Source organism: Elephantulus edwardii, unplaced genomic scaffold, assembly GCF_000299155.1.
Source record: "Elephantulus edwardii isolate Elephantulus edwardi_28Jun2011 unplaced genomic scaffold, EleEdw1.0 scaffold00273, whole genome shotgun sequence".
NCBI classification, from domain to species: Eukaryota; Metazoa; Chordata; class Mammalia; order Macroscelidea; family Macroscelididae; genus Elephantulus; species Elephantulus edwardii.
In genome coordinates this window covers 3,314,392-3,342,273 of record NW_006400023.1, presented here as the reverse complement: position 1 = coordinate 3,342,273, position 27,882 = coordinate 3,314,392, and the positions used below count along the sequence as shown (strand labels likewise).

At 38.2% G+C, this 27,882-nt stretch overlaps 1 protein-coding gene across 2 annotated transcripts in view; it reads right to left on the bottom strand.

The window, feature by feature from the left end:
* The window catches only part of HORMAD1 (HORMA domain containing 1), a 52,002-nt gene that overhangs the window by 4,882 nt on the left and 19,238 nt on the right, over positions 1-27,882 (bottom strand). For both annotated transcript variants that reach the window (XM_006900127.1, XM_006900128.1), the window contains 6 exons: positions 27,604-27,755; positions 22,076-22,338; positions 20,189-20,255; positions 20,044-20,114; positions 14,543-14,626; positions 4,761-4,832 (listed from right to left, as the gene is read on the bottom strand). In XM_006900127.1, coding sequence (XP_006900189.1) covers positions 4,761-4,832; positions 14,543-14,626; positions 20,044-20,114; positions 20,189-20,255; positions 22,076-22,338; positions 27,604-27,755 — 709 coding nt within the window. The remainder of the gene's footprint in view (positions 1-4,760; positions 4,833-14,542; positions 14,627-20,043; positions 20,115-20,188; positions 20,256-22,075; positions 22,339-27,603; positions 27,756-27,882) is intronic.

The window sequence follows — 27,882 nt, the reverse complement described above, 5'->3', positions numbered from 1 at the left end:
GCTATTCTGACTGGGGTGAGATGACATCTCATAGTTGTTTTGATTTGCATCTCTCTTAGAGCTAGGGATTTTGAACATTTCTTCATGTGCTTTTTGGCCATCTGATTATCTTCTTTGGTAAAGTGTCTGTTCATATCCTGTGCCCATTTTTCAATTGGATTATTTACCTTTATCTAGTTGTGGTTGGAATGACTTTCTATATTAATTATGGATGAAATTCTTGATAGCCTCCCATAACTGATCTAGTCTTTGTTCATTGGTGTCCACAGCCACTAACCTGTTCTTGAGAAGGATTTAAAATTCAGGTGGGATAAACTCAAGGTCAAATTTTGGTTCTTGTGGATTTGATTTCATTTACTTTAGCTTCAGATTAAAAATTTTTTTTTATTTTTAACTTCAATGAAAATTTACAGAGACTTTAGATTTCCATTCATTCATTGTTGCACTTTTCTCCCCTCCCAACCTTCCCCCCCCGGTACACTACCCTCTTGGAAAAGTAAAATTCTTTCATTATTTTTACAATCCCTCTCCCAGGTCCACTCCACTATGCAGCCTTCACTCTGGACTCTTGTCTTGACAAAAATACCTAATCACATATCCCTTTAAAACTGTTTTCTCCCTCATCTGTTTCAATGCAGTATACATTATTAAATCCATCTTTCTCAGGCTTCCCCCAAACCCAATGTCAGTCCTGTTTTACAACAGTGGCACCATGAAGTATTTGTCCTTTTGTGACTGAGATACTTCACTCAGCATAATGTCCTCCAGAGTCACCCATTTTGAATAATATTGCATGAGTTCCTTGTTTTTCAATGCACAGCTTCTCTATCCATTTATTTGTTGATGGGCACCTGCGTTGTTTCCAACTCCTTGCTATTGTGAACAAAGCCATGATAAATAAGGGTGTGCATATATCTGCTTGGGTGTCAGTTATGATTTCTTTGGGGTATATTACCAGTAGTGGAATTGCTGGGTCAAATGCTATCCCTATTTGCAACTTTTTGAGAAAGTGACATACTGCCTTCCACAGTGGTTGCACCATTTTACACTCCCACCAACAGTGAATAAGGGTTCTGGTTTCTCCACACCTCGCCAGCATTTGTTGCTTGCTGTTCTGTTAAATTTTGCTATTCTGACTGGCTTGAGATGGTATATCATAGTTGTTTCGTTAGCTTCAGTTTTAACTTGCATAAGAGTAGTTGATGGTTTGTTCCACAATCAGCCCCCGGCCTAGTTTTCAGTTGATATTGAGCAGCTCCAATTTTTTTCCACAGATGTAAGCAATCATGTTCTTGAGCAGACCATCAGGTAAGGTCCATGTTTATACTCATCATTTCTGTTTCTTATAAAGGTATTTGCAATGAGTAAATTCATTGAAGGTTATAAAATTCTATCATTCTATCTCCAGCCTTATTTTTTGTCACCAAGACCATGCTTTTCAACTACTGATCCTTTTTGTTTCCAACTTTTGCATTACAGTCAACTAATATTGTTAATTCATCACACACAAGCAAAACCTTGTTGAAGATTATCTAGAAACGAGCAAACCAGCACATCAACAGATAACTCCCAGAAATACAGGCTAGGTTTAGAAGAGGCCGCGGCATTAGGGACACCATTGCCAATGTCAGATGGATCTTGGCTGAAAGCAGAGAGTACTAGAAGAATGTGTTTTGTTGACTACGAAAAGGCAATTGACTATGTAATCACAACAAATTGTGATCTCCTTGAGGAAAATGGGAATTGCAGAACACCTGATTGTGCTTATGTGAAACACATACTTGGACAAGGCAGCAGTCATCAGAACAGAGCAAGGAAATACTGCATGGTTCAAAATCAGGAAATGAGTGCGTCAGAGATGCATCTTGTCTCCATATCTTTTCAATCTATATGTGGAACAGATTATTTGGGAGGCTGATCTTTATGAAGATGAATGTGACATAACAATCGGAGGAAGTCTCATCAACAATTTGCATTATGCAGATAACGCAATCTTGCTTGCATAAACTGAAAAGGATCTGAAGCATCTTCTGGAGAGTCAAGGACTGCAAGCAGTCTTCAATATGAATTGAAGCTCAACATCAAGAAAACAAAGATTCTCACACTGGGCCAACTGGCAGAACAATTGACAGATGAAGGAAGATTAAGATTGTCGACAATTTCAGTTTGCTTGGCTCCACAATCAACACTCTTGGAACAAGCAGCCAGGAAATCCAATCACATTGGACTGGGGCAGTCTGTTTTCAGGCACCATTCCAGAATGCTGAAATACAAAGATGTCAGTTTAGAGACTAAGGTGCACCTGATCCAGGTCACGGTTTTCACAATTACTTGCTATGCATCAGAGAGCTGGACAGTGACTAAGGATGAGAGAAGAATAATTGATGCCTTTAAGTTGTGGTGCTGGAGAAGAGTATCAAACACACCATGGATTGCCAATAGAACAAACAGGTCTGTTTTGGAGACAATGAAACCAACTTGCTCTCTTGAGGCAAGGATTTTGAAGTGCTGCCTCATATAATTTGGGCACACTGCCATGAGGGACAAGTCCTTGAAGAAGGAGATCATATTTGGAAGGGTAGAGGGACAATGCAGGAGAGAAATGAGATGGATTGACACAGTGACTAGGGGAGGGGCAGATATGTCCGAGACAGCGAGATTGGCTCAGGATAGGACACAGTTGGAAATACTGTGCACAGGGTCGCTATTAGTCACAAGCCACTGGACAGCACCTAACAACAGTGCAGTGCCAAAGGTTTTGACTGTGGATCTGAGCAGGATGAAATTATTGACAACCTCAATCTTTCTTCATCTACATGATGCTGCCTAATTGTTCAGTGGTGAGGATTTTTATTTTCTTGATTTTTGAGACACAATCAATATTTTGAGATGCAGTCCTTGATCTGCAGCAAATAGCTAAAGTCTACCTAAGTTCTGGCGAGCAATGTTGTGTCATCTGCATAAAGCAGGTTGGGGTTAGGTTTTCCCCCCCGTGTATGTATATGCTTATTTTATTATGATTTAAAAAATTTTTTTATTTTAATAATTTTAATGAATTTTGGATTTCCATTCATTCATTGTTGCACTTTTCTCCCTGCCCAGCCCTCTCCCCTGCCCCCTCTCCCCAGTTCACTCCTATGATTTTTTTTCTCCTATGATTTTACTGAAAGTTTACTGAGATGTTGGGTTTTCATTCATTCATTGATGCTTATTTTCTTCCCTCCTTTTCTCTTTCCCCTCCAGCAGTTAACTTTGTTATGTACTTCTTGTCCCAAATTGTTAATTGTCACATATAATGCTTAATCATACATTCCTACATACTTCTGTCCCAGTGCGGTGTTCATTACCTATCCACTCTTATCCTGTATAAAGCTGGTTTCTGACAAGTCTTTCCTCAATCCTGGTGCCGTATTTTCCTTTTTCATAAAGTCTAGTTTATTAAATGATATGTTCAGTATATACACTGAAAAGGTATGGAGAAAGGATACATCCCTGATTCACTCCTTTCTTGATTTTGAACTATGCAATGTTCCCTTGCTCTGTTCATAGACAGTCTAGGCATAGGTTTCACATGAGCATTAGGTGTTCTGGGCTTCCCATTCTTCTGGTTAACCATAATTTGTTGTGACCCACACAGTCAAATGTCTTAGCATAGTTGATAAAATACAAATAGACATCCTTCTGGTACTGTTTTTAGCAAAGATCCATGTGACATTGGTTATGATATCCCTAGTGCCATGTCCTCCTCTAAACCCAGCTTGTTTTTTTGGCAGTTCTCTGTCAATGTACTGTTTTAGTGATATGTTTTAACCAATTATATTTTTGAGATTGCCTCTAATACTTGACTTTGAAAATATTCTTATGACTTGAATTACCAAATTTTAACCTCATAATACTAAAAACTCTAGTTAGAAAAATGCATATGAATATTTGTTTCAGAATTGCCAGATATTACCTGTTATAAGAAAAAGGGAAAGCTTTCTTTCCATGGAGAAACTAGAAGATGCTGTATTTTTAGAGAATGCAAGGATTTTGTAATTTACCTTGCTTCCACTTTAGTTTGGCCTCTAGAAAGCTAAGACACATCAAATTTATTACACAATTTTGTTATTTGCTGTCAAGTAGATTCTCACACATGGTAATCCCACATAGTATTCTGCACATATCAAATTTCAGAAGCCTGTCCTCCAAGAAGCTACCTACCGGCTTTAACTCCCCACTTTTTGGCTATACTTGAATGTTTAACCGTTTGTGTCACTCAGGGACAATTTCAGCTCCATGTTAACAAAATAGCCTGGATATTATGACTCAGTAACTTTCCCAAACTACTCATGTTTTGCTAATACTAATATTCTTTTTTTTAAAAAAATATTTTATAGATTCTTTTATTTCAAATTATTCATGAACTGAAGCAGTAAATTTCTGTAAGAAGAAAATTAACAGTGTATTTTATTGAAAACTCACATAATTTTCAAGAATAAGATATACTTAAGCAAGCTTTGAATACTAGAGTTTTGAAGTATACTCAGTAATTTTATTAGGTTTTAAATTTTAACCTTTATATATATTGATGTTGTTTTTGCTGTGTGTCATTTAGTTGGAACTGACCCACAGATGACCCTCCAGAGTGTTTTTAGAGGCAGTTAATCACATAGGAGGAGATTGCCCATCCTTCAACTAGGCCACCAGAATAAATATATATATATTAGTATACAAATATTTGTCATTTTATTTAATGTATATGTAATCATGAAACTCACAGTTTTCTCTGGTTCTGGCTGACTTCTCTTCTGATTTTCTTTAGAAGATTTTACTGGTTGATTTCCCCTGGCCTCCATAAAGATAAAATAATTGCTAATTGGTTATATGTCAAAGAACAGCCAATGCTTGATTTTTCAAACGTATGCAACAGACACCATTATTAAATTAAGTCTGTAGGATGATCCGTGGTTAACTATCATATTATTACCCACTAAAAGGGAATACTTATTCATGACACTTAAAAATGCTTTCTCTGGTATCATATGGGAACATACTTGGTAGTATGCATGCATTGGAAAAATCTACAGTCAAGGACCTCCCCAAAGTCGTAAGGAGCAACCATGCTAGTTTAAAAACTTAAGTGTGCCTGATTCAAGCCACAGTCTTTTAATTACTTGTGATGCTCCTGAAAGTTGGACAATGAATAACGATGACAGAAGAAGAACTGATACCTTTGAGTTGTGGTGTTTGAGATTAATACTGAATATCCCATGGACTGCCAAAAGAACAAACAAATGTTTTGGAGAAAGTGCAACCATAGTGTTCCTTGGAGGCAAAGATGGTGAAGCTTTGTCCAATACACTTTGGACAGGTTGTTAGGAGGGGCCAATCTTTGGAAAAAGACATTCTGTTTTGAAAAGTCAGCATTAAGAGAGGAACACCGTCAGGGAGGTGGACTGTAACAATGATCCTCAAGTACGTCAGAGATGATCAGGATGGCACAGGACAGGGCAAGATTCAGGTCTGTTGTTCATAGGGTGCATGAATTGTAGCTGACTCAATGGTACCTACCAACATGTTTGTATACAGGTATGAATATGGATATTTCTCCATACATATTTGTAAATGCTGCATGTTATTATTGTTAAATTTTGTTGAGTTGGATGTGACTCATAGCTGAGACCCTCCAGTAGGTTTTGAGAGATTATAAATCACATGAGACAAGATTATGCATCTTTTTTCTACTGAGCAGCAGTGGATTGGAAATGCCTGCTTTTTGGTTGGCAGTACAATACTTTACCCACAAGGCCACCAGAGCTCCTTGGTACACATATGTTGTTGTTATATGCAGTTGAGTTGCCTGTAACTCTTAGCAACCCTATGCACAATTCTGAACCCTTCCCCATCCTGAGCCAGTTTCACTGTCTCCAATATACCTAACCCCATTATTCCAATTACTGTGTCAATTCATCTTATTCAGGTTCTTCCCTTTGTGCACTGTCCCTCCACCTTTCCATCAAGAAAGCTTGATGTCTTTCTCCAAGGACTGGTCCATCCTGGCAACATGCTAGAAGTATGTGAGATGGAGCTTCAAAATCCTCACCTCTAAATAGCAACCTGATTTTACCCCTTCCAAGACAAAGCTGTTTGTTCTTTTGACAGTCTATGGAATGTTCAACATTATTCTCTAGCATCACAACTCAAAGGCACTGATTGTTCTTCTGGCATCCTTAAGTCATGAATGGTCCAGCCCTCTGACGCACAGCAAGTAATTGCAAGGTCCATGGCCTGGATCAGGCACATCTTAGTCTCCAGCCTGACCTCACTGTCCTTCAGCTTTTTGAAGAAGTCCATGACAGCAGATTTTCCCAATGCAATTTGTCTTTTGATTTCCCGATTTCAAGTGTGTTGACGGTGGACCCAAGCAAGCTGAAATTGTTAACAATCTCCACCTAGTCTCTACCTATCATAGTGTGGCTAATTGGTCCAGTGTTAAAAATCTTTGTCTTCCTGATGCTGCACTTCAATCCATATTGAAGACTGCATACTCATATATTAATGGAGCACATAATAAGCAGCAAAACAGTAGCTTACTTAACAGGGTCTTCTATTAATAGAATTTTTCCTATTCTTTTGTAACCACCCACTAAATGAATGATTTGTTGTGATTATGGGTCATTAAGTCAGAATTCATTCATAGCTGACCCTCCAGTGGGTTGTCAGAGGCTAGAAACTACATGCAGATTACCCATGTTTCTCCCATGGAGCAGCTGGTGGATTTGAACTGCCTGTCTTTGGGTTGGCAGTACAATTCTTCACCATGAGGCTATCAGAACTTCCTCTGAGTTCATATGGTTATGCAAATGTAAGAGTTTGTGGCACACCAAGGAGACTGAACGTTATGTACCAATCAGCTAACCGTAACTCATCGCAACCCTACGAACAATAGGTGAGAACTTAGCCCTTTACTGACCCATCCTTACAATCTCTGCCTTGCTTGAGCCCACTGTTACAGTCACTGTATCAATAAATCTTATGGAGGATCTTTTTCCTCTTTCTCTGATCCTCCACCTTTACCAGCACACTGTCTTCTTCCAAGGACTGACCCTTTCTGACAACATGCCCAATGTATATGAGATCAAGTTTAATCATTTTTGTATCCTTTGATATACCTTAGAGCACCTGAAGAAGGTTGCACTTATTCCAAGACACCCTTGTCTGTTCTTTTTACATTCCATTGAAAACTCTACTTTTTTAGCAACAACACAATTCAAAGGCATCAATAATTTTCCTGTCTTCCTTATCCACTGTCTAACTTTCAGATGCAATAGGATGCAACTGAAAATACCTTAGTCTTTAAACTGTGTCTTTTATCTTTAGGTCCTAACAGTAGATTTTCCCAATGGAATGATCTGCTGATTTCCTGATTGTTACTATTATGGGTGTCAGTAGTGGATCCAAGTAAAATGAAATCATTGACTACTTCAATCTTTTCTTTATCTATCATGATGTTACCTATTGATGGCATTTTTTTTTGTTTTCTTGATGTTGAGATATAAATCTAAACTGAAGGATGTAGTCTTCAATTTCCACCAAGTTGTGTCATCTGTGTAATGCGGCTTGTTGATGAATCTTCCTCCAATTCTGATGTCACATTTGTCTTCAAGCTTCTAGAATTACTTGCACAGTATACAGACTGAATTGTTATGGAGAAAGAACATAAGCTTGATGCACAACTATCCTGATTTTAAATCATTCAGTATTCCCTTGTTGTTTGGACATCTGCTTCTTAGTCTAGGTATAGGTTTGTCTGAGTAACAGAGTATTCCGAGATTCCCATTCTTCTCAATGCTAGCCATAATTTGTTATAATGTACACAGTAAAATGTCATTGCAGAGTAAAAAAAACACAAGTTAAAATCTTTCTAGTATTCTCTTTCATTCAAGATCCACCTGAAATCAGCAATGACAGCTTTTTTTTTTTTTTTTTTTTAGCAATGATAGCTTTTATGCTATGTTGTTATGTGCTGTTGAGTCACCTATGACTCACAGGGACCCTATGTACAACAGGCCTAGACCCTGCTCTATCTTGTGCCAATCTGTCTCTGACACACCTACCCTCATTACCCAGTCACTGCATCAATCCATATCATAGAGGATCTTCCTCTCCTGCGCTTTACCTCCACTTTTCAAGCCTGATGTCCCTCTCCAAGCACTGGTGTGCCTCCTTGCAACAGTCCAAAGTATGTCAGATGAAGCTTCAGAATCCTTGCCTCCAAGGAGCATCCCAGCTTTACCCTCTCCAGGACAAACCTGTTCGTTTTCTTAGCAGTCCATGGTATATTCAATATTCTTCTCTAACACCACAGCTCAAAGGCATCAATTCTCCTTCGATCATCCCTAGTCATTGCCCAGCTCTCTGATGCATAACAAGTGATAGCAAAGACCATGGCCTGTATCAGGTGCACCTTAATCTCCAGACTGACATAGTTGTTCTTCAGTACTCTGGAGAATTCTCTAACAGCAGACTTTCTCATCGCTACATGTCTTTTAATTTACTGGCTGCTGGTGCCAAGAGAGTTGACTGTGGAACCAAGCAAACTAAAGCTGTTAACAATCTATTTTATTTCATTTTATTATTATTTTTGTGTGTGTTTGTGTGTGTATACCGTCAAATCAGATCTGACTGGTACAGGAGGAGATTGTCCTCCTTCTCCAGCAGAGCATCTGGTGGATTTGAATGACGTACCTCTGGGATTGCAGTGCAGTTTCCTGCCACTAGGCCACCAGAGCTCCCTAACAATCTCAATCTCTTCACCATCTATCAAGATGCCTACAGTCAGCCCAGTGGTGAGAATCTTTGTTTTCTTGATACTGAGCCTCAATCCATATTGAAGGCTGGAGTCCTTGACCTTCTGCAGCAAGCGCTTCAGGTCCTCCTCAATTTCAGCAAGCAGGATTGTGTTATCTGCATAATGCAGATTGTTGATGAATCTTCCTCTAATCCTGATGCCACTTTATGCTATACTTTCTTCTAAATCCAGATTCAATTTCTGGCAATTCCCTGTCAATACACAGTTACAGTCATTTAAAAATCTTCAGCAAGGTTTTACTTGCATGTGATATATTTATTAATGATATTATTCTATATTTTCCATACTCAGCTGCATTGCTTTTTCTGGACTGTGAACAAATATGGACATCTTCCAGTTAGCTAGCCAGATAGCTGTCTTCCAAATTTCTTGTCACAGGCTTGAGGGTATGTCTAGGGGTGCATTTATTTACTGAAACATCACAATTGGTAGTCCACCAATTCTCGGGCCCTTATTTTTGCCAATGCCTTCAGTGTAGCTTGGACTTCTTTCAGTTACTGGTTCTTGATCATATGCTACTTGATAAAATGGTTCCGTTTCAGTCATGTCTTTATGATACAATGACTCTGAAATCTTCTATGAAAAATAGTCAATATTTAGTTTATATAGAATGCTTCAGTATTACAACTCAAGTTTTGAAATTGTTTTCCAGCTCATTTAGCTTGAGAAATTCCAAGTGCGTTTCTTCTCTTTTGATTTTATCCTCTAGCTCTTTGCACGCTTTGTTATATTTTGCTTTGTGTTCCTGAGCTGCCCTTTGAAATGTCAGGTTTTCCCCCCCTCAGTTTTGACCTATATTTCAATGCAAATTTCAGTCTCTTCTGATATCCATTTTGACCTTTTCTTTATTCCTTGTCATATAAATAACATTTTGCTTTCTTCATGGATGATAATCCTTATAAAACTACAGTTCATCTGGTCCTTGATGATTACTGTTCAATAGATTAATTCTATTCTTGAGATGTTTTACAACTCTGACAAAATAAATTCCAAAGTCATATTTTGGTTCTCATGAACTTGTTTTCATTTTCTTCAGATTCAGTTTGAACTTGCACATGAGTACTTGATGGTCTCTTCCACCATCAGTCCTGACCTTTTTTGACTGTTGATATTGAGTTTCTTCATTAATTCTTTCCATGTTATGGTTGTTATGTGCCATTGAGTCGAATACAACTCATAATGATCTTGTGAACAATGGCTCCGAACCCTGCCCCATCTTGAGCCAATCTCACTGTCTCTGACACACATGACCCCATTGCCACAGTCACAGTGTCAATCCATCTCATCCAGGGTCTTTCTTTCCTGTCCCTCAACCCTTCCAAGGATAATGTCCTTCTCCAAGGGCTGACCCCTCTTGGCACCATTCCAAAAGTATGTGAGGTGGAGCTTCACATTATTTGCCTCCAAGGAACAACTTGATTTTGCCCCCTTCAGGAGGGACCTGCTTGTTCTCTTGGCAGTCTGTGGTATGTTCAAAACTCTTTTCCAGCACCACAACTCAAAGGCACTGATTTTTTTTTGTTCATCCTTATTCACTGCCCAGCTCTCAGATACATAGCAAGTACTTCAGAAGACCATGGCTTGGATGTGGGGGACCTTAGTCTCTAACCTGATAATGTTTTTTTTATTAGGACTTTGGACATGTCCTTGACAGCAGACTTTCCCAAAGCAACTTGTCCTTTGATTTCCTAACTGCTGGAACCAAAAATGTTAATTGTGGACCTGAGCAAGATGAAATTGTTAACAACCTCAATCTCTTCTCCATCTATGATTGTACTGACAATTAGTCTATGTGTATAGCTTCAATTTCTCCCTTTTCATGGTTATGGGGTTTATTAGGGAAGTTACTAGGCTATAAGATTGGCAGCAAGATGTAATCCCTCACTCCTCTAGCTTTTCAAGAGCACAATTCCTCAGTCCAGATATCTCCTGAGTTTTCACAGGCCTTTTTACCTTCAGCCCCACTGTTTTAGTTCAGTGTTACAGGGTTCCCTTAGATCTGTCAGTTACGGCATCTTCCCTGTATCCACCAGTAAACTTGTGTGAAGGCTCCTGGCTCCAGCTTCATGGGGCAGCAGTCCCAAGTCAGTTCTATTTTATATCGGTCTCTGGTTCTCAGACAAAGCTACTGCTGCTCTCCTACAGGCCCCAGTCTGATTGAAGCAAAAATCTCTGGTCCCAAAAGACATGTGCTGCACTCTGCTGTTTATTCCTTGCTGACAGCGCGATTCCCACCACCATTTGTGGTTTGTTTTTTTTTAAAGGATATTTACAACAAATAAATCATTCACTGCACAGAATTCTATCATTCTATCTCCAGCCTCATTTCTGTCCTCAAGACCACATTTTCCAACTGTAATTCCTTGTTTTTATCTTTTGCATTCTAGCCACCAATTATTATTGATGCAGCTTGACTGTATGTGCAATCAATTTCAGATTGCAAAAGTTAGTAGAAATCCTCAACCTCATCTTTGGATTTAGTATTTGATGCATATATTTGAATAATGATGAATAGGTCTTCTTTGTACGTTTATAAATAGTATCCTATCACTCCTAGCAGTATTGTTATTATGTGCTATCAAGTCACAACCAATTCATAGCTGGCCTTCCAATGGGTATTCAGAGGCATTAAATGAACCAGGAGGAGGTTGCTGATCTTTCTCCCATGGAGCAGCTAATGGATTCCTATTGCATGCCTTAAATTTGGCAGTGCAATTCTGTACCCCCAGGTCACCAGAGCTCCCTAGGTACTTCAGGATAGATTATAAAATGTTCTTCTTGGGTATGAATGCAAAATCATTTCTATTCAAGTTGTCATTCCTAGGGACTACATAACTTGCTAATAATAAGGTGCATGGCATTCATTAGCATGGAATCATGCAAATAAGGTATACAGATGTTAATATGGGGATTGGTCAGTTTGACATTCCTTCAAGATTTAAAGAACTCATTGTAGAAGTATAAAATGGGGATATTGCTGCAATCAAGAAAAAAGAGCCAGACAATGCAATGCATCTTTTAGACATGAGATCCCTAAAAGAACCAAAGATGCAGAGTTGTAGGAGTGGAGAGATGGTGGAAGACCATAAGATTACAAAGCAGAGGTAAGGCAATATGGTAGCAGTGGTAGTAGCAACAGAAGTAATAGAAAGCAGGAATCAATGTGAGACAGAGCTGTGGGCTCTAGTCCATGGAGTAAGAAAGTTGCTTGCTGGTGGAGTGGGTGCCTTCAGTCATTTATCAGGTAGGTAGGCCTGCTAATCCAGACAATCAAGTGACTTTGGGCCTAAGATTCCTTCCAGAGTGAGGGTGCCTCTTTAAGCTGGTGGAGCTAAAAGAGGTTTGTAATGCTTGCCTACATAAGGCATAAACAGGCTGTAAGGCTGAGGGCTGGACACAGAGAAGCATGACTTTCAGCATAGCTGAGATGACTTGTCTTTACCGCAGAACTCTAACCTGAGTGTTCCTGAAACAGAATTATAACTTCTTACTTCCCTAATAAACTCTATGACTGTGAGTTCTGTGTGACCACTGCAACTAATTATCAAACCCAGAAGAGAAGTAGTTAGTATTGTGGGAGAGACGGTTGGGATTAAGAATTGGTAGAAGACAGGATTGGGGCATGATGTATGAGGACATGTACGATCTCACAGGTATTAGCTTTGGCTGTTTTTGCTGTTAACAGATATTTTTCCCACTTATGAACTAAGTGGAAACTAGGCACTGCCATTTTGACATCTATACCATTTTTACAACAGAGTTGTTTTTGTTAGGTTCAATTGAGCTCACTATGACTCATATTGACCCTATGAATAACAGATTGAAACCGTGCCCTGTATGTATCATGCTATCCTCACAATTTCCACAATGCTCAAGCCCATAGTTTCAATAACTCTGTCAATCTATCTCTTTGAAGATCCTACTTTGTTTTGTTGATCCTATACTTTCTCCTAGAATTATAGTATTTTTCCAAGGATTGGTGCCTCTTGACAACATGCCCAAAATATGCAACTGGAAATTTCACTATCCTTGCCTCTAAGGAGGAGCTTAGTTTCATTCCTTCAAGACAGATTTGTTAAGTTGGAAACTGAAACACCATTTGACCCAGCAATTCCACTACTGGGAATATATCCTAAAGAAATTACAGCCACGACTTAAACAGACATATGCTCATCCATGTTTACTGCTGTGTTATTCACAACAGCAAAGAGACGGAAGCAACCCAAGTGCCCATCAACAATGGAATAGAAAAACTATGGTACAATCACTTATTGGAATATTACATAGGACTGAAAAATAGTGAGCTTGTAAAATATTATACAACATAGAGAAGACTGGAGGACATCCTACTGAGTGAAATATCTCAGTCACAAAAAGACAAATACTGCACAAGACTGTTATAAAATAGAACAGACATGGGAAGTTGGGGAAAGAATGAAAAAGAGTGGATAGATAATAAACATTGCATTGTATCAGATTAGGGGAAGAACTATACAAAAGGAATATATGATTTGACATTATATGTATGAAAAAAATCTGGAACAAGGGGTGCATTTCAGGGAGGGCTTGGGAAGGGGGAAGAATTATGTACAATTATGAAAAAGTAAAACATTGTTTAAGTTAAAAAAGATAAGATTTCTTTGTTTAAGAGGGCCCATTCCATGGGGGAAAAGGCATCATCTTGGTAGAAAGTCAACCAAAAAAACACCTCAATTACCTAGTTTAACACAGCAAATGCACTAATAGGTTTAATTAAACACAGCAAAGATTATAAAGATGGCACAAGACTGTACAGTGTTTCACTCTGTTGTACAAAGGGTTGGTATGAGTTGGATAGAGACAATCCAATAAAGTCCTAACAACAGCACAGTTAATTTACACTGTAGAACTTAGGGACTTTCTGCCATTCTAGGCAATTTCCTTTGGAGTCTGGAAGATAGTAACACTTTACAAATCCTTTCCTGCATTAACTTCTTCATTGCATCTTTGTGACATTAACTCTCTTTCTTTTGTGACTGAATATAACTTATTCACACTTCTGTCATAGTTCTAAATCACTACTTGTTTATTTTCAATTACTCAATGTCAGCTAAAACCTGGAGTCATGTATTATTAGCTTATATTTCTAGCACCTACTGGGCTGATAGGCAGTATCATGATAAATGGCGAAGAGATTGAGATTGTTAACAGCTTTTTTTTTTGCTCGGGTCCACAATCAACTCTCTTGGCACCAGAAGCCAGGAAATTAAAAGACGTATTGCGATGGGAAAGTCTGCTGTTAGAGACCTCTCCAGAGTACTGAAGAACAACGATGTCAGGCTACAAGGGAAGGACCAGTCCTTGGAGAGGGCTGTCATGCTTGAAAGGGTAGAGGTACAGCACAGGAGCGGAAGACCCTCTATGAGATGGACTGATTCAGTGACTGGGATAATGGGGTAGGTGTGTCAGAGACAGTGAGATTGGCACTGGATAGAGCAGGATTTAGGGCTGTTGTACATAGGGTCGCTCTGAATTGCAAATGACTCGATGGCACATAACAACAAAATCAGCCAGAATACCTGTGATGTATCAGGTGCTTAATAAATATTAATTCATTTAGTAAAGGACTTATCAAAAAGTAAAATAAGGTCACATATGGGGAAGAGATTATAAGATTATATATAGAGAATGAAACTAGAAAATACTTACCATTTTATTCTGAAATATTCTTCCACTTCTTGTTTTACTTTCAGATACATCAAGGTCAGATGTTTTACTGACTAACTGCTCAACCTGTAAAAGAAGGTAATTATACAAAAATTTCAAGGTACAACAATTAATCTCTATTACCTCATATATATAACAAATGGAGAAGAAAAGTCGGGAATAGGAGGAAGATAAAAAATGTGGGGCTAATGGACTCCATTAAACAACTGCCCATTCTGCCATTAGACCAGAAATGTATGGTGTTGATCTATTGTTACCGAAAATTTTGAACAAAAATTCCACAGAATACTTATCAAAAGAGAGACTATGTAGAATGGAAATAAAAATTATTACGAACTCTAGACTTTAGAGAGTTATAGAGGGTGGATTAACCCCTGAAATGATCACCTTGGAATAATCTTTAAACCTTAAATCAAAAATATCCCGAGACCATCTTAAAACCAAACAATGTAGTTCTTGTGACCCAAGCTGACCCTCAGCAGGTGATCAGAGGCAGTTAATCACACAGTAGGAGATAAGCCATCTTTCTACCTTGAGAAAACCTGACAGTAGTTTAGCTTAAATAGTTGGGTGGGGGCAGGGGAGAAATCTGCAAAGAGCATTTAAGGTTTCAATATTGTGCTGGTAACAAAAACATGACACAAACTACCTCTAGTGGTTTGAATCTACCAAACACTCTACAGAAGAATGACAGGAAACCCTAAAAAGGGTTGCTGAGATGTAACTGACTTGAAGGTAATTGAGTTTTGAATTTATATGGGACAAAACTGAAAACAGTAACTGGAAAGACAGGAAAGTTAAGGTAGAATTAGTTTTTGTTAATGAAGGAGGAACAAGTCAGAAAAAAGATGGTGAGAATGGTGGTACAACTCAAAGAATATAATCAATATCACAGAATTTTATATATAAAAACTGTTTAATTGGAGTACATTTTGCTGTATATAGTTTCAGCAGTCCTAGCATAAAGACAATTTAGAAAAACAAAATAAAAAGTACACAGCATAAAAAAGCATAAAAGTAAAGATAATAAAATTGACACTATACACAACTAACCATTCGGATTAAGTCCCAAATGATCACTAAGCACAACTACCTTTTGAGAAGAATTTTATCCTATTACCATTTGAGGAAGGGCTGACCAGAAGCCAGATAATAATTAACTCTATTATTCCAAATAATTAAAATGATTTTTCCCTATATTATTGAAGGAGTTCATTATATACAAAAAGCAAAATTAAGTCCTGTTTCAAGGCTGCATTATGTATTTCATTCGTAAGTACAACATGAGTGGAATGAATAATCTGTAAAATTCTACCTAGCTCTCAAATTACGAAATTCTGGAAATAAGTTTTTGAGTTTATTCTAAGCAAACCCTCCAGCAATATACTCAAAATTTCAACAGCCAATGGCTACATTCCTAAAAAATATCCTAAATGTTGTTTTCTTCTTAATGACCTAGATGAAAAATTCAGAGAATTAAGCAAGCCAACAAAGAACAGTTTAAAAAAACAAAGAAAAACCAAAAAGTAACAAAAACCCAAAACTAAAACAAACAAAAGTTACAAAAAACACCAAATCTAAGTAAAATGAAATGCTATAGAAAATAGAGAAAATTGCCATATGAATTAAGCAATTACAACCCTAAGTATACAGCCAAAAGAACTGAAAGCAAGGATTAAAATAGATACTTACTTGTACACCAAAATATACTGAACTATTATTATCTGCAATAGTGAAGAGCTCAAATATACATCAGTAGATGAACAGAAAATAAAGTATGGTATACACATTCAATAGAGTATTATGAAGTAATAAAAAAGTAAAATCTAATTAAATATTACAACATGGATGAACTTTGAGAACACTATGCTTTGAAATCAACACACAAATAATATATGATTCCCTTTATATGAAAGATCTAGAATAAGTTTGAGTTGGTTTATTTTGGGGGGCGGATTATGGGGTTTATTAGAGAAGTAACAGCTTACAATTCAGTATGTGAACAGGACAGCTCCTCCTCAGGCATGCTCACAGGCAGGCTTCCCTCTGACCTTCAGTCTTAACTCTGGGCTGCCTCACAGCTCTGAAGTGTCACAAAGCTTTTTTCGATTGGCTAGTCATGTGCCTCCCTCACGACGCCATCCAGGCCAAGGCTGTGGCTTTATAGGACAGTAGATCCAGTTAAGTCCTGTCTCACGTCGGTCTCTGGTTCTCCACCACATCTGCTGCTGCCTCAGTCTGAGGTCTCATTCTGTTTTGTATGGGAATCTCTGGCCCAAAGGACATGCTCCACCCTCTGCTTCTTTCCTGATGGCAGTGAGGTTCCCCTTTTCTACCTCAGAACCTGCTCAATTTAAGCCTGGTGAGATCACAAAACTAAGCAGTTCCCTCTTCTGGTCACTGGCATTCTGGGAGCTGCAGTGATGATGCAGACATGGCTAAGTCCAAGAACCTCATCACACACAACCTGTCCTGAAAAGAGCATCAGGAAACCCTGATCATAGTGACATGGGTCTCTTCAAGGGGTAGAACCCAAGTTCCTGAGGAATATGTGCTTTGCCAAGAAGCACAACAAGGACCTGAAGAAGATGCAGGCCAACAATGCCAAGGCCATGGATGAATACACTGAGGCTGTGAAAGCTCTTGTCAAGTCCAAGAAGGTCAAGCCCAGGATCCCAAGGGGTGTCAAACACAACAAGCTCAGCCTACTCACTTACATTGCTCGTCCCAGACTTGGGAAGCATGCTTGGGCCCGCACTGCTAGGGGCATTAGGCTTAACTGGCCGAAACCCAAAGCCAAGGCTGCAACTAAGCCTGAAGCTCCAGCAAAGTCCCCAACTCAGGCCTCAACCCAGGCTCCCGCTCCTGTCAGGTTCCTAAAGGTACCTAGACTCTGCAAAATCTCTCTCAAGAATAGGTTAATATATAAAAAGGTTCCTGGCAGTTGGGAAGGGAGTAATGAGGTATTACTGCTTAGTGAGTATATTGTTATTAGGTGCTGTTTAGTCCATTATGACTCATAACAACCCTATGAACAAGCAATTGAAACCTTGCCCTATCCTGCCCCATCCTCATGTTGAAGCCTATTGCTGCAGTCATTGTGTTGTGGATCTTCTCCTCTTTCTGACTCTCCACCTTTCTCTTCTCCTCTTTCTGACTCTCCACCTTTCCCAGCATGATGTCTTTTTCCAAGGACTGGTGGTCCCTCTTGACAACATGACCAAAGTATGTGAGGCAAATTTCATTCCTCTTGCCTCTAGAACCTTGCTTCTAGCAAGGGTTCAGGACTACTGCTCATAATGTCTTATGAGTTTCAGTCAACTCAATGGCACATAACAACAACTTGTCCTTTAAAAAGTCCATTAAAAACATTTAAATAGTTCTTTAAAATTTTATTAAAAAAACGTTTAGTATCTCCTTTAAGTTTCATTTCAATAACCTCTAAAAATTTTTTATTAAAAAAACTTTTAGTATCTCCTTTAAATTTCATTGCAATAACCTCTAATAGGAATTATTATTCTTCCTTTGCTAATAAAAATGATTAAGAAAAACTAGATCTCTTGTTCAATATCACATAAAAATAATAAAAGAAAGAACCAAGATTCAAGACCAGATCTTCAGGATCCAATTCCACTAAGGGTCTCTGAGCAAAAGTGAGTCTGGTTTTTGTCAAGTAAATTTAGAGCTCATTTCATAATACTGGAAATGAAGGACCCATATATTGTATCAGAGCCTTATACAAACACTCAAAGCAAGCACACTGGTCATATGAGCAAAAGTGAGCATCAACTAAAGGGCATAAATTCTAAAGAGCAAGGGACAGCAGCTAGTCTAAATCTTTCTACTCCCTTCTCCTCTGACCAAAACCATCTAAACACTCTGCACTGCCAAGTCTTTTAAATACAAAATGTATGGCAGTCCTGGAAATGAAAAGGTTAGCAGTCATAAGTCAACAAAGTACTAGAAGGTAGCAGAGAATTCCAATATCAAATACTGTCTACAGAGCAGAGCTCACAGAACTATCCTAAGAAAGTTAGACAGTCTATAAGGGCCTACCTAATGCCTAAACTTCATACTACTATCTTGCTCTGAGGTGTACATACGACTTAACCAACTATTCTTACCACCTCATTGAGAGTCTACTACTGTTTAAAATCTGTCTCACTCTCAAAGGATCTCTGATGATACATGGCTAAGGACTTGGCTGCTAACCAGAAAGGTGGCAATTAGAACTCTCCTCTGAGGGAGATAATAACTGTGGATCTATTCCTGTAAACATTATAGCCTAAGAGACTTTACAAGACAGCTCCATACTGTCCTACAGGGTCACTATGAATCAATCAACTTGATGACAAAACATTACACTTTCAGTCTATAATAGCCTATCATAAGTAATATCAGAAACTAAAATCCTGTCTCCCAGAATGCTTTCCTAACCCTCTTTACTGGTTAAGAAAATCAGCACAACAAAACAAATAAATATCAACATTTCCACTCCTCGCTCCATGCAGCTAGGTAAGGTTGTCAAATGAGAGTACCAAAATCATCCATCTGTCCCTCAACTACAGAGAAGAATGCAGTTGTTGTTGTAGTTGTTGTGTGCTATCAAGTTGCCTGCGACTCATAGCAATCCTATGTACAACAGCCTTAAACCCTCCTCTATCCTATGCCAATCTTATTGTCTCTGACACACCTACCCTCATTACCCCAGGCACGAAATCAATCCTTGTTTGAGGGTCTTCCTCTCTTCCACTGTCCCTCCAGCCTCCCAAGCATGATGCCCCTCTCCAAGGACTGTTCTCACTTTGCAACATGCCCACAGTATGTCAGATGAAGCTTCAGAATCCTTTACTCCAAGGAGCAGCCTGGTCTCACCCTCTCTAAGACGAACCTACTTATTCCCTTAACAGTCCATGGTATATTCAATACTCTTCTCCAGCACCACAACCCAAAGGCTTCAATTCTCCTTCTATCATTCCTAATCATAGTCTAGCTTTCTGATGCATAGCAAGTAATTGCAAGGACTATGGCCTGGATCAGGTGCACCTTATTCTCGAGACTGATATCATTACTCGACATAATGAATGTAATTAATGGCACTGAATCCTACACTCAAATATGGATATATGGTAAATTCTGTATTATATACATATTTCCCACAATACCAGTGAGTTGGAATTAATGCATAGCTGAACTTGAGAGCAGGTTTTCTAAAACTATAAATCACACCAGAGGAGCTTGCCTGTGGTGCTGTCTATAGAGACTGAGCTGCTAACCCAAAGGTAGCGTTTCTCTGGCAGTTCAAGTTCACCAGTGTCTCTGAGGGAGAAAGATAGGAAATCACTTCTTCTGCAATTTATGGCCTCTGAAAACACTGTAGGGTCAGCTTTGAGTTGGTCCCCCCTTGATGGCAGTAATTTTCCACAAAAAATTTTTTTTAAATAAAAATTTTATAAAGTGAAATGGAATTAAGGAATTTGTACCTGGGAAATGGAAAGACCTGGACTTTCTTTAGTCCTCATAATTTCATCTTCTTTACAAACCAGGTTTGGTTCTGGGGGGCAAAAATTAAGATATCATAAAGTTGAATTGAGAGAAAATAAAGTTACGTTTTCATTAGTTCCTTACCTCCAAGTTGAGAGGATTCAGGATTGTTTATTTGCTCTCCTGATTTAGTTTCAGTGTTACAATCATCCTATATATAATTAAGAAAAAAATGAACAGGTTTCAAAAAAAGAAATAGAAACGGATGTATTTGTAACTACTGTGATAATGTGAAGGTTAAATAGAACACCACAATTATTTTAAGCATGTTAGATGTAAAAGTGATCTAATAGTTATTATGAACAACAATCTCTTTATCCAAATTATAAAATACTGACTTTCTTTACTTTGTAGAGTTAATAAATGAAGAAAATACACTTTTTTTTCATAAATGTATTATTACTGACATTGGATTAGGCATACCCTCCCAAAGTTATCACTTCTACAGCTTCTGGAATTTCTGTTCAAATGCTAAAATAATTCTGAATATAACTTATTTCTCTTCAGGGTGTTAGTGAAGCTAAGCCATGGTATGACAGGAATAGCAACAAATGTCTAATTATTGTTCTTTTGTATTATATGTCAAAAAGCTTTTAATATTTCAAAGAATGCTATATAAATCCAAGTTCTATTTAATATAAAACAAGACTAGAATTTAAGTTTTGGGAAAAAGCTTTCCTCTTTGATTGAGTTGATTTACAATTAATTGAATCAATGAAGATCATATCAGTGCTAAAAAATTAAAGCAATTACAGCTTTCACTATGCTGGAAGTGAGGTGTCAACAACAAAAACAAACTCCTTTTATACATCATTCATTCTTTCAGGCAATATTGAGAATCCATTGATTGCAAAATCTGGTACTAGCACAGAGAGGGTTAAAAACTAAGGCATAATTTCTGCCTTCCAGGAACTTCTGGGCAAGTGACTAGAATTGTAGGGCCTAGAGGAATTTCCAGCATAGTAAGTATGCTGTAGAATGGATTTCAGCACTGAGGCAATGGATGGCTCGAAGATAATTCCCTGCTTCAATCAGAATAATTATGCTTTTAATATTGTTTTGGAATAAGTTAAAAAGTATGAAAACCTTGGACCTAAACATTTTCTAAGGTCCCTCCCAACTTTGAGATATTTTACATTACTTTAAAAATATTTATGTAATGTAATGTAGTTATACTGGTGTCCATGTCTTTCATTCATGGGGTTGCTATGAGTGGCCTCCGACTCAACGGCACTTAATAACAGCAACAACAATGATGACGACAGCACAGAGAGAGATCAGTTGGCCTAGTGGACAAACAGTTATGCTCGCAAGCCAAAGGTGGGTGACTCTAATCTGCAGCCCTCAGGCCTGCCTTTACGTGTTTTTTGGTGAAACATTCTTCTAGATCAGATAACCCTGGTATGTCCACTTGCCGTACAGAGGTAACTCGTGGTTGCTGTGAAACTGAACACCATGACTCTGATGTGTCAAATGCGAGAATGGTTACACATGGTGGACAGTGTTTGGTGGCGCTCCCCGTTTAAAACCAGCAGGAGTGGTATCCACTTCCGCAACAGCTTGCCTCTGGAAATCCTATGAACCTGGAGAAAGGATGAACGTTATACCGGTGTCCAGGTCTTTCGTTCATGGGGTCACCTCAGACTTGATGGCACTTTACAACAATAACAATATAATGTAATATGTAAAGTAATGCAATGCAATGTAAAGTAATATAAGAGGGGGGCTCTAGTAGCCTAGTGGTCAGAAGCTGCGCTGCAATCCGAAATGCACACAGTTCAAATCCACCAGCAGCTCTGTGGGAGAAGGATGGGCAATCCCCTCCCATGTGATTAACTGCTTCTGACAACCCACCAGAGGGTCAGCTATGGGTAGGTTTCAACTCAACAGTACACAACAACAACATAATGTAAAATAAACTGAGACAAGTATTTGTTATTATTAGACTATATAGCTCTTTAAAAATCTTACACTTATATAATGTTCCTGTTCATCTTCTGGGTCATCTTTGTCTGCCAGGATTTTCTCAAGTGGTGTTTTTAATGATAGTTTTGGTGACAGTATAGCTGAATCAATGTTTTCTATTCGTTCTTTCTCAGTAGTCACTTTTACTTTGAGAGTATGAAAAGGTGTTGGGACTTCACCCACATTTAAATACATAGGATCCCCTTCAAATATCACTCCTTCACAATCACCATCCTTAAAACCAGGAGGCTGATAATCTGATGGTGTAACTGCAAAAGAAACAAAGTGATTCTTATTAAATTAATAAGCTATTATCATTATAAAAATTAATACAGACTGAATAAATTCCAAACAATATAACCAAAGCCAAAACCATTGCTTGTTGAGCCAATTCTGACTCACAGCAACTCTACAGGGCAGGACAGAATTGCCTTATTGGGTTTCCAACAATGTGAATCTTGATGGAAGCTAACTGCTATATCCTTCTATTGTGGAGATGCTGGTGAATTTGAACTGCCTAAATGTCTTTTTTTTTTAAATTATTTTTGTGTGAGTGTACCGTCAAATCAGATCTGACTGGTACAGGAGGAATTCGTCCCTCCTTCCCCGGCAGAGCATCTGGTGGATTCGAACCGTGAGCCTCTGGGATTGTAGTTGCAGGTCCTTGCCACTAGGCCACCAGAGCTCCCCTTGAACTGCCTAGATTTCAATCTAAGTGCAGGCTAGCACTTAACCAATGTGCCAGGAGGAATCCTTAAAATAGTATGTTGCTGTTAGGTATTGTTGAATCTGTTCTGACTGACAGCCACCCATGCACGTGAACACCAAACACTGCTGGTGTGTCAGAGACAGTAAGGTTGGCTCAGGACAGAGGAGGGTTCAGAGCTGTTGTACACAGGGTCACTATGAGTTACAAGCAACTCCACAGTACATCATAACAACAAACAACAAAGGAAAAATAGTCAGTATACTCATTTCTCAAATATATACACCAACCACTGAGGTTAAAGATAAAGACACATTGATAACTGGTGACTGGAATGCAAGGATTAGAAACAAAGGAGGTTGGAAAATATGGACTTGGTGACAGAAAAGACAGTAGAAAAAGTATAATTGATTTTTGTACAATTATATACATGGCAAACACCTTTTTTAAAAAAAATCATAATGTCATCTATAAACTTATATCTCACCATGTGTATAGAATGTAGAGGAATCAAATTGATTACATCTGTTAAAAGAGATGGTAGGAGACGCTGACTTCTCAGCAGTCAAAACAAGGTCAAGAGCTGAGTTTGGAATAGACCATCAATTACTCATAGGTAAGTTCAAGTTGAAGCACAAGAAAACTAGAAGTCTGTGAGAACCAAAACACAACTTTGAGTTTACTTTATCTGAATTAAAAACAAAACAAAACACACATCAAGCATAGATTTGATACACTGAACATTAATGTCCAAAGAAAAGATGAATTTTGGGATGACAACAAGAATATCACCCTTGAAGAAAGCAAAACACAAAAAAGAAAAAAAAGACCAAAATTAAAATCAGAAGAGAATGGAATTTCTTCTTGAATCTATAATAATTGCTTGTTATATATCTGAGAGCTAGACAGTGAATAACGACGACAGAAGATGAATCAATGCCTTTGAATTGTGGTGCTAGAGAAAAGTACTAAACATCTTACGGACTGCCAAGAGAACAAACAGGCCTGTTCTGGAAAGGGTGAAACCAAGTTGCTCCTTGGAGTCAAGGATTTTTTTTAAATTTTTATTGTTGTTGCTGTTATGTGCTGTCGCTTGGGACTCATAGCCACCCTATGTACAACAGATCATAAACTCTGCTCTCTCCTGTGCCAATTTCACTGTCTCTAATACACACCCATCCCGATTACCCCTGTCACTGAATCAATCCACCTCATAGAGGGTCTTCCCCTCCTGCTCCTGTCCTCCAGCCTCCCAAGCATGACGCTCCTCTCCAAGGACTGGTCTCTCCTTGCAACATGTCCAAAGTATGTCAGACGAAGCCTCAGAATCCTTGCCTCCAAGGAGCAGCCTGGTTTAACCCTCTCCAGGATGAATCTGTTTGTTTTCTTGGCAGTTTGGTACCCTCAATACTCTTCTCTAGCATCACAGCTCAAAGGCATCAATTCTCCTTCTATCCTTCCTAGTCATTGTCTTTCTCCAGGGACTGGTCCCTCCTGGTAACATGCCCAAATTATGTGAGATGGCACTTCGAAATCCTTGCCTCTAGTGGCAAGAAGATGCACTGCAATCTCAGAGGCATGCGATTCAAATCCACCAGATGCTCTGCTGGAGAAGGAGGGGAAATCTCTTCTTGTACCAGTCAGATCTGATTTGACAGTACACACACAAAATAATAAAATTTTAAAAAAGTTTTTTAAAAAATAATAGAAATGAAGTAACAACTTAATTGACTGGTACAGGCAGTCCTAGTCCTATACAGTTGCTATCCATCATAATGAACCCAATAGCAATGGAAAAACAGAAAAAAACAATTTTGGGTGTTAAAAGAATGAGAGTATTTTAAATACTCAGAACAGAACCAGTACATAATTTTAGCTTTTATTATTATTGTTGCTCTGTGTTTTTCTGCATGATTATTATACAAGTAAAACAGATATTTCATATTTACATCCTTAAACATACAAGTAAGATGATATTGTCCTGTGATTAGGTACCACTGAGTCAGTTCTGTGTCACATCAATGCTATATACAACAGAACAAAACCCCATCCAATCCTGTGTCATCCTCACAAATTAGGTTGGGAGGAAGCCACTACTCTGGAACTAAACTAGAACTATCTATCTTGTGGATGAAGCCACTACTCTGGAACTAAACTAGAACTATCTATCTTGTTAAGAGTCGTCTTTTTTTCATTGACCTTCCACTTTTCCAAGCATGATGCCCTCTCCAAAGATTATTGTTGTCCCTGATTGTCGAGTCAAGCAGAGTTTACTTACAGTGACCCTATGAACAAAAGGCCTGAAGCCTTTCTATAACGACTGACATTTATCAAAGTTCATAGAGTTTCCAGAACCATGTTGTTTAGGAAGTAGATGCCATTCCTGCTTCCATGATAACATGCTCAAAGTCTGTGAGCCAAATTCCTACCATCCATGCATCTAAGGATTACTATGACTGCTCTTCTTCGAAAACAGATTTCTTTGTTGTTTTGGCAGTCCACGGTAAACATAATACCCTTCACCAACACTGGAAGCCAAAGGCATCAATTCTTCAGTCTTTCTTATTCATGCTCCAATTGTCACAAGCATATGAATCAGTTACAAATACCATGGCTTAGGTCAGGCACATCTTTGTTTTTGTTGTTATGTGCCATCGAGTCGTTTGTGACCCTACGTACAAGAGCCCTAAACACCGTTCTATCCTGTGCCAACCTTGCCGTCTCAAACACATTCATTCCCACCACTCCACTCACAGCATCAATCCATATCATCAAGGGTCTTCCTCTCCTGCGCCATCCCTCCACTCTCCCAAACATGATGTCCCTCACCAAGGACCCGTCCCTCCTTGCAACATGCCCAAAGTATGTCAGACAAAGCCTCAGAATCCTTGACTCCAGGAAACATTTTGGCTTCACCCTCTCCAGAACAAACCTGTTTGTTCTCCTAGCAGTCCATGGTATATTCTACACTCTTCTCCAGCACCACAACTCAAAGGAATCAATTCTCTTTCTATCATCCCTATTCACTGTCCAACTTTCTGACGCATAGCAAATAATTGCAAAGACTATTGCCTGGGTCAGGTACACCTTAGTCTCCAGCCTGACTTCAGTACTCCTGAGAGGTCCCTCACAGCTGACTTTCCCAATGCAATTCATCTCCTGATTTCCTGGCTGCTGTTACGAAGAGTGTTGACTGTGGAACCAAGTAAACAAAAACTGTTAACTATCTCAATCTCTTCACCATCCATACTGATACTGCTAATTGGCCCAGTGGTGAGAATCTTTGTTTTCTTGATATTGAGCTTCAATCCATATTGAAGACTGCAGTCCTGGACCTTCTGCAGCAAGTGCTTCAGGTCCTCCTCAGTTTCAGCAAGCAGGGTTGTGTCATCTGCATACATCTTAGACTTTAAGTTAATTCCTTGTTCTTTGGTACTTTAAAGAGGTCCTTGGCAGGTTTGCCTGGTATAATAAGTCTTCTATTAACTTTTGTTACCATGTGTGTTGATTGTAGATCCAAGCAAAATGAAATTCCCAACAACATCAATCTGTTCTCCATTTATCATTATGTTTATTGGTGTTATGGTGAAGATTTTGTCTTCTTTATATTAAGGTGTAATACATACTAAAGGCTACAGCCTTTGAGCTTCATGAATAAGTGCTTTAAGGATTCTTCATTCATTGTAAGCAAGCTTGTGTTATCTGCCTGATCTATGCTTGCTGATGAATTTTCCTTCAAAACGTTATGCTATTTTCTCTTCACATAGTCCAGTTTCTTGGATTTTTGCTCAGTATAAGTGTGGCAAGAGACGCAACCCTGATGTACACTTTCCCTGATTTTAAACTAGGAGTGTCCTGTACCTGTTTTGTTGTGTACCAGTGAGTTGGAACTGACCCACAACTGACCCTCCAGGTTGTTTTCAGAGGCAGTTAATTGCATGGGAGGAGATTTCCCATCCTTCTCTTGTCTGTACTTATCCTTTAAAAATTTTCTTTAAACATAATAATATGTCTGGGATAACTTTAATTTATAAGCATATTCCTTTGAACATATATATTCTACACTTGATCTTAGCCAAAAGGCCGAGAAGCAATGAACATATATATTCTATTTATTTTAAAGATGCATCATTATTTACTGAATTCCCAAAAGAAGTCCATTTTTTTGTCCCTACCTTAGGCAATGTTATAATGAACACTTGTATAACATATCTAAAACTTTGCATATTTGTATATTCTCATTATCTTTTTCTGGCTATGAGATTTATGGATTATTGAGAACACTGTGATAATGCCAAACTGTCTTCTAAAAATGTTACAACTAGTCACTCCCTCCCAGAGTGTAAAAGTATCTTACTCTTGTTGTATTTAATTACGAGTGAGGTTGTGCTTCATATAAATTTAATTAGTAGAGAAGTTTATATATTTTATAAAGTCTACCTATTAAATCTTCATTTTTTAAATACATTTTAAAAACCTGTTTATATCAAGTAAATTCAAACTCATACGGGACAGAATAGGTTTTCTAGAGCAGGGAAACTCAAAAGGTGTCCAAGGCTCTAAGTATTTATGGAAACAGATTGCTTCATCTTTCTCCTTTCCCAGTGTCTAGGGGTTAATATTGCTCATCTTTCAGTTGGAAGCTGAGCTCTTTAACCACAAAGTCACCAGGGCTTCATTTAGCCAATAGTGATAGTAAGTATAAATCTAACAGTTTCTAAAATATAATTTATATGCTTTAAAACATTTGTCTAAATTAGAACGGAAGCCAACTGTTTAAAAATATGCAAATTCTAAGTGAAATAGGATGTATTATTATAAATAGTACCTTCATCATAGTAAAAAAGTTTCATGGTCAAACAAACATCATTAGGCAGAGGTCCCAGGTTTTGCATTAGAATATACATTTTTCGAATGAGGAGAATACTTGCTTTCTTGATGTCAGAAGAAGACATGCTAGATTTGCTGTTTCTGTTTTTACTAGAAGTAAAATCACAATTTATTAAACCTGTGTATTCTAATATAATAAGTTCTTATTTTACTATTTGAGATTTTATTGCTATTATAGCATTATACAGTTAAATTGAAAATTAACACAAAAATGTTT